This window comes from Anomaloglossus baeobatrachus, chromosome 1 (assembly GCF_048569485.1).
Source record: "Anomaloglossus baeobatrachus isolate aAnoBae1 chromosome 1, aAnoBae1.hap1, whole genome shotgun sequence".
Taxonomy (NCBI): Eukaryota; Metazoa; Chordata; class Amphibia; order Anura; family Aromobatidae; genus Anomaloglossus; species Anomaloglossus baeobatrachus.
Genome location: NC_134353.1, coordinates 252,074,772 through 252,082,936, shown reverse-complemented (window position 1 = coordinate 252,082,936; position 8,165 = coordinate 252,074,772). Strand labels below are relative to the sequence as shown.

Here is an 8,165-nt window from a genome sequence, read left to right as displayed (position 1 = left end):
ACACCACAGTTCGCTGCATTTTTGTTGCGGTCCGCATGCTATATCGGCATACAGAACGCAGGCATTTTTACCTGGAAGTGAGGTCAAGAGGTTTCCTGTTGACCTCACTTCCTGGCAAAGTTCAGGAAAGCCGGAGTCGCCAAAGTGCCCACCCCGACCCACACCCCCTCCCGAAAATCCAAGACAGCCGTGCGCACAGCAGCGCACCGGCCGCCCTACTCCTCTATTTCTGTCGCATGTGCCATAACACATGCAACAGAAAACTGCTCCCCAGGCCCTGCCAGGTCACCCCTATTCCCGCCCGGTGTTCCCCAGTAACCCCCGTACCTGTCACAGCACTGATCCCCCGCGGCCCCCTCCTCCTTCACAGCAGACACTGGTCACATGTGCAGAGCAGCTGACAGCTCAGCTTCCTGCTTTGCTAGACGCTGGCTGCTCGCACTCTGCAGCTGTGACCCGGGGAGGGTGGGTGCAGATACTTTGCACCCACTCTCCTCAAATGGAGGGTCTGCACTCCTAGAAAATGGGGGACATGTTCCCTGAGCGTGCCCCCCATAGTCAGGAAGGTCCAGAGTCAACGTGGGACGTCCAAAATGGATTACAGGGACCCGATTTTTTTGTTTTTCTTTTCAATAAATTGGTGAAAGAGGGAATGTTTTGGGGAGTGTATTTTCAAATAATTTTTTTTTTTGTCAATTTTTTTGCTATTACTGTCAATTAGTTATGTCTGGTATCAAATAGACGCTGTGACATCACTAATTGCTGGGCTTGATGCCAGGTGACATTACACATCTGGCATCAACCCCATATATTACCCCGTTTGCCACCGCACCATCTAATGGATGCGCCACTTCTGGGGCGGCTGCGACCTGCTATTTTTAGGCTGGGAAGAGTCCAATAACCATGGCTCTTCCCATCCTGAGAATACCAGACCCCTGCTGTCAGCTTCACCTTGGCTGGTTATCTAATTTGGGGGGACCCTACATTTGTTTTGTTGTTTTTTTAATTATTTATTTATAAATAATTAAAAAAAACAGCTTGGGGAGCCCTCCAAATTGATCACCAGACAAGATGGAGCTGTCAGCTGTGGTTTGCAGGCTACAGCTGTCTGCTTTACCCTAACTGGCTATCAAAAATAGGGGGGACCCCACGTCATTTGTTTTAATTTTTTATTTTTTTTGGGCTAAATACAAGGCTAGGCACCCTTTAGTGCCACATGAAAGGCACTAAAGGCGCCAGCTTAGCATATGCAGGGGGGTGGGACGTTATATATATGTTTGACATCCATTGACGCATTTTTGGCTGTGTGCCCACAATTAGGGTTTGCAGCGTTTTGGGCGCAGAGTGTTTTCCCTGCATCCATAACGCTGCGTTGTGCAGTAGAAGCATAGAGGAAGGATTTTTAGAAATCCCGTGCCCACTGTGCTTCTTTTCTCCGCAGCATAAACTGACCTGCCGCGTGGCTTCCCGAGCATCAGCATGTCAATTTATGCTGCGGAGATGAGTGTTCTCTGCACGTAGAATAGAGCTAAAGTCCACAGCTGCCTGAACCCAAATCGTGGGCATGGGCAGCTGCGTTCTCCTGTGGGCAACACTCACATCTCTGTAGGAAGGCTGGCACTGTGTACTACACGCCGTGTCACTGGATCATGTGGTCAAAAACGCACCTGAAGAAAATGCATGGAAAACGCATGAAAAACGCACGAAAAACGCATGAAAAACGCATGAAAAATGCATGCGTTTTTGATGCGTTTTTTAAAAAACGCATTGTTTACAATTGTCCCCTCTGCCAGAGGGTGCTTTTTTTTCTGTGCTGAAAAAAATGTAACGTGCGCACATAGCCTTAACTGTGTTTTGTTGCAGCCTAGGAGTGCTGCCATTTGCCATGGGGGAATGTGGCGCCCCTGAGGCTCTGGTAGCCACAGGGTACTGCACCTCAATTAAGGTGTGGTATCTATCTCAGGTAAGGAGGGGGTTAATCACCGATGTTCCACATTCACACACTACATACAGCTTAGGAGCCTTCACATATGGTGTGTTGGCTCAGGGTAGGCAGGGGGTGGTCATAACGGTCATGAGACTTCCCGGTCACTGAAGCCAGCCACCTGGGGGGTGGGTTCCACCTGGGATAGAAATAGGTGCAACACACTCACATCAAAACAGACCCGTCAGGACCATTGTTCTTGTAAGACATCACTGGAAAACTTAGATTTTACTGGGCGGTGCTTGGAGCGGGAGCTCAGCCAGGGTACCTAACTGTGGAGGGGGACACCTTAGAAATAGGACTCTCAGTCCCTCACTCTCAAAACACCAGTGGTGACCCCTTACCGGATCTGGGATTGACCAGTGTGACCGGGCTGGCAGCTGAAGTTGGGAGTAAACTACACCCTGAACTCGCAGAGACTGTGATGGCTTGTCCTAACTGGCGCCACCACCCAGCGCTTAGGTGCCAACCGCCATTACCTTCCCTTTTCATCCACCTGGGGCCCGCTCTGCCTGTGGTGAGTGATTCCATTCCAGCTGCCTTAACACCTGCCCCGGAGAGGAACACTACTACTACTACAGCTACTACTGACCGCATACCACAGGTGGCCTCACGCCAAACTTTTCCTAATACCCCACTTCCCCCACCATTTACTGTATGCCTCGGGGCAATGGAACTGGGCAAGGCCACCCCGTGACAACGCCTGACCCGACCCAAAACGGCCCGGCGACGAGTAAGTTTAATGCCTGCCCTGTGGGGCGCTACAAGTTTATCTCCATGTGCTATCATGGATCATGGCATACAGAGGGACATATGCGTTTTTAACACATCAATGAATAATGTCTCTGTTTTTCACTGATGTGTGAAACAGGCCTAAAGCAGCAGAATCTCTGGCAGGAGCGATCCCTGACCGCTCTGAGCCAACATTGGGTAGAAGAGGCGGGTGGTTATCAACTTCCTGCCTGTTAGTTCTTAGGCTCATAGTAAAAAAATTGAATAGTCCCAAACAACTCCTTTAGCAAAACCCATTCACTCTGGGGATGCTAGCCACATGTGATAGCACTCACATAGAATACATGGAAGATTTTTCTGCAAATTTATGGTGCTTTTGCTACAAAATTCTCAGTGGATTAGCTTGTGTCTTTGCATTTAGCCTAAAACCATATTTGCACAAGCAGAAACGGTGATTTTTTTCCCACTGTTTTTCTGCACCAAATTACGCTATAGGGAACTTTATTATGCATCTTTGGTGCAGCTCTGGTGCATTTTTTTTTAAGATAATTTTTTATTTAATGCAAAAATGCTTCATTTGCATTTTTAAGTCTTTTTTTAGGTTCCCATAGATGTCTATTGGAAAAAATGCCCACAAAAAACTTGCACAGGTTCACAGCACCTGTAAGCGCACAGTGGGCATGAGTTTTCATGAAATCGCATTCACTGCTTCATCCAGTCAACAGAGCAGATTTTTCCCCAAAAAAGTGTTTATGTGGGAATGTGTCCTGACAATACTTTGAGATCCAAGTTTTACTTGTAGCATCTAAAAAAATTCTGATTTTGATGCAGAAAAAATAAGACAACTTTGTTCCCAATTGTCTTCTATATGAAATCCATTTTTATACATCAGCAGTACCGTAATTAAAATTTACAGGACTATATGTTAAAGTATTGCAATGTATCTGTAAAAATGAGATGTTATGTGGTTCATCCCTGTAGGATCCCCTTTTTTGGGAACCATAGACTTGAATTGGCAAGTCTCTTACAAAATACTGACAAGATAAGTGAATGCTGCGACTTTGTTCATGAGCGGATTTGGTTTGTGCAGAAGGAATCCTCTTCTGAACAGCCTAAGTAAATAACATTGGTCCTAGCGCTGAGCATGTGGTGTCCATTTTTTGCTTGGACCGAAAATATGGTTGTATGAACTCGGTCTCATTGTAAGCCCCCACAAGTGTGGTCCAGGGGGTTTTGTTCTGGGTTGTCCTAGATTCCACTTATTTAACTCATGATTGACATGCTGTAGCCGTCCCTTTTCTGAAGTCCCACCTGTTCCATGGTAGACGCGTGCTAACTTTCATTATCTGTCAATATTGTATAAGGAGAAAGGCTATACTGTCTACTTATTTTATGGAATAAATGCCTGCAATCTAAATCAGTTTTACTGCAGTATATCATGCATAATTTTGTCTCCATTACAAAATTAGCCATTGTTACATAGAATAGCTGCAGCAATGTTTTTATAGTAAAGCAGTGTACGTTATAGGGACGTGCGCAAGTGGTGACCAAGAAAAGGACATATTTTGTCATATTCATTATAAACGTCAACTAACCAATCAATTAACAATTTGTTTGCAATAGTTAGTAACCTAGACCATATATTGGGGAGTTAGGCCACATGCACAAGTTCGGTATTAGGTGTGTTTTAGACCTCAGCATTTGTAAGTGAAAACCACGAGTGGATAAGAAATGCAGAAGTGGTGACGTGCTTCTACAAGGCCACGTGCACATGTTGAGTATTTGGTGAGTTTTTTACCTTAGAATATGTAAACCACCAAAACCAGGCATGAGTAAAAAATGCAAAAGTGGTGCTCGTGTTTCTTTAGGCCACGTGCACACGTTGAGTATTTGAGGAGATTTTTATCTCAGTATTTGTAAGCTAAAACCAGGAGTGGGTGAAAAAGGCAGAAGAGGTGCTCATGTTTCTATTATACTTTTCCTCTGATTTTTCCACTGCTAGTTTTGCTTATAAATACTGAAGGAAAATCTCACCAAATACTCCACATATATGTCGCGGGCAGGGAACAGATCACAACCGGGGGGCCGCTCGAAGCACTCAGATCCGGGCGGTGGCTGTGGTTCGAGTGGCAGCCGGATCCGGGGCTCGCGCAGCCGTCCGTCGCCCACGAGTGAAAAGGGGTTATTTAAAGGGGATAGAGTCTTTGTCAGTGACGCCACCCATGGGTTGCGGTGAGGGATGGTGAAACCGTCGCTGCCTGGTGATGGGGCGCCCGTGGCTGATGGGGCAGGGCAGCAAGATGGGATCCCCTGCACGGGTAGGGGAGGTGTAGTCCTGAGGCCCAGAGTATTGTGAGGTATTGCAGGGAGCAGTCTTTAGGAGACAGGAAACGGGGAACTCACAGTTGGTAGTCATGGTGCTGGATGAGGCTGTGCTGATGTAGAGGGTCAGTAAACCCACAGTCTGTATTGTAAACCAAATTGCCAATGGCTGGTCACCTTTGGCGGGTGTCTTCGGGTCCTACACCCAGATATACAGCCAGGGGCCTTTCCTTCCACACACTCTGCCTGCCTTTTTTTGTCTGGACTAGTCCGCTTGAACGGCCTCCGGACCAGATCCCCTCTCTCTCGGCACCGGTGGGCTACAACCCTGTCCCTGTTGGCCTCAGGTTCTCTGTGACCGGATCTCCATGCCTGTGGCCCTCACTGCCACCTAGTCCGGTAGTCCAGGGCTCCAACCCTGACTACCATCTTCTCCAAGAAGCTCCAACTCCCTCCTGTCAGCTCTTCACTGACTATAGCACGAACTGGAACTTAACTCCTCTCTGCACTTCCTAAGCTCCTCTCGCTCCCTCCCATTTTCCTGAAGAGGGGGTGAGTAGGGCCTGATTGGCTGGTGTATATCTGTGTGGGGACTGTGTTGGTGCCAAGGAGGATTAACTCTTTTTGTGATTACCTGGTTTTGCCAGGGCGTCATATATACATATGGCCTTACAAATACAAAGTTAAAAAACTCACCAAATACTTAACGTGAGCACATGGCCTAAAGTAACACAGGCACCATTTCTCCATTTTACTCACTCCTGGTTTTGCCTTATAAATACTGAGGTAAAAAACTCTCCAAATACTCAATATGTGCACGTGGCCTTACAGTAACAAAGCTGCAGCCGAAAACCAGGCAGCATGGCATGCTGTTTGTCAAAGTTTTCAAAACTTATTATTATTGTCTGATCGGGAATGTTGGTGAAACTGCTGTAATTTGTCCGTCCATTGATAGCCATGCAGTTTTGCAGGTGTAGAGTAGTTTTAGCCACAAAACCACAAAAAAATTAACAATTAATTGGACCATATCACAGAACATCTCATGCTTTCACCAGCTGCTCTGTTTTGCATTATCCCTACCCTTCTTGTCTATTCTTTTTTTCTGAGTTTGCAAACCCTCAAATCCCCACCATATTGTGCCTCTTTAGGGTATGTGCACACTTAATCTTTTTGTAGTGGAAATTGAGGGCACAAGTTTTTGAGTAGTTTTCATTTATTGGGGAGGATTAGGAGAGTTTAAGTTCAGTTTCTGCTCCAAAAACTTAGCAAAATAGCTCAGTATGCACATACCCTTAGTGTGAACATCAAAGGTTTAATGCCACAAATGACCCTGAAGAGAACACATCCACTTAGCCCACACATTCTGGTCATATCGAATGTGGACTTAATTGATTATCATCCAAGTTGATCCAGGGGAACCATCATGGCCATGGCCCCCTGGTTCTCATAGAGCAGATGTCACATGGATGTACAAAATTTACATTGAATGACAAACAATTGTGTGCTATATATCAGACTTATTTTTTTCTTCAAGTATTGGTTGCTTTAATAGTTTATTGCCATTGTACTTGCTGCTGACAAATCTTCAGGAGTCAAGACTCATTCACACCTCGACATACTGGGATTAAGCTTTTCACTTAGTTTATGAATCAAGGCTGACAATTCTTCCGTAGCTTGTGATTTGTCTTCTAAGAGTTCATAGCGGAGGCTGGAAATATCTTGTTTGATTTCCTTCAGTTCACCTAAAATAACAATGAACAGTAATTTGTATGGTCTCCTGTAGTCACCCTCCAATCTGCCCTAGGGCAGTATTCTGTTCAGTACCGTATGTACCATACATCTTCTATGGACACATACATTTTGTCTACTGACTAGATAAGTTGCTAACAAGCCATGTTTGGACTAAATAAATCAAAATTGCCCATTTTCCCATCTTATTTATTTAGGTCCTATTCAGTTATTGACAGTCTTTACCATGCAGATGTCCTGTCAATCACTAGTAGCACTAGCCACTGGACTCATATACATAACCACACTAGGGATTTCAATTAATAAAATGCATTCAGACTAAAGGGGGCTTTACACGCTACGATATCGTTAATGTTTTGTCGTCGGGGTCAAGTTGTTAGTGACGCACATCCGGCGTCATTAACGATATCGCAGTGTGTGACACTGACTAGCGACCTGAAGCGACCTAAAAAATGGTGAAAATCGTTCACCATGGAGAGGTCATCCCAAACTCAAAAATCGGTAAGGGTTGTTTATCCAGGTGGTTCATCGCTCATGCGGCAGCACACATCGCTGTGTGTGACACCGCAGGAGCGAGGAACATCTCCTTACCTGCCTCCACCGGCAATGTGGAAGGAAGGAGGTGGGCGGGATGTTACGTCCTGCTCATCTCCGCCCCTCCGCTTTGATTGGCCGGCCGCTTAGTGACGTTGCAGTGACGTCGCTGTGATGCCGAACGTCCCTCCCTCTTGAAGGAGGGATTGTTCGGCAGTCACAGCGACGCCGCCGACCAGGTAAGTATGTGTGACGCTGCCGTAGCGATAATGTTCGCTATGGCAGCGATCACAAACAATCGCATGCGCGACGGGGGCGGGTACTTACACGCTCGCTATCGCTACAAATTGCTAGCGATATCGCTACCGTGTAAAGCCCCCTTAAATGTACAATGTGAATGGTTCCCTTTATGAAGAACTACATGTAAGCAGCGCTTCATATTATAGTGCACCCTGATGAGACCCATTAACTGTTTATTCTGAAATTGTTGAATTACGAAGATAAGTGCAGTATCCCAGTGACGTGTGACTTGTTGTAACTCATTAGAAAATGAAAGTTCTGAAATGGCCAAGAGACAATTTGGATTGATTTGTGCTTTGCTAGAAGATCATTGCTTGTAAAATGAATTCCCATGCAAACAATGTAAACTGCATGAAGATCACAGTTCGTTGTTGTCCGCTGCTGGCTAGTAGGTAACCAATTCTGTATTCATCATCGCACTTGTTTCATTACCCTACAGTGGCAGTCTCTAGGCTAATGTCATGTTTAAATTCTAAATTACTTTGTTTAGGAAAATTAATCCGGAAGAAAAATAATGACTTTACGAAGATTTTTTAGTGGAATA

The 8,165-nt window shown here is 45.6% G+C and overlaps 1 protein-coding gene across 3 annotated transcripts in view; it reads right to left on the bottom strand.

Moving 5' to 3' along the window:
• Positions 1–1,159: 1,159 nt before the first annotated feature.
• Positions 1,160–8,165, bottom strand: part of TRPC3 (transient receptor potential cation channel subfamily C member 3) — a 403,894-nt gene continuing 396,888 nt past the window's right edge. For all 3 annotated transcript variants that reach the window (XM_075349076.1, XM_075349096.1, XM_075349087.1), the window contains exon 12: positions 1,160–6,780. In XM_075349076.1, the coding sequence (XP_075205191.1) occupies positions 6,638–6,780 (143 nt within the window). In that variant the 3' untranslated portion in view covers positions 1,160–6,637. The remainder of the gene's footprint in view (positions 6,781–8,165) is intronic.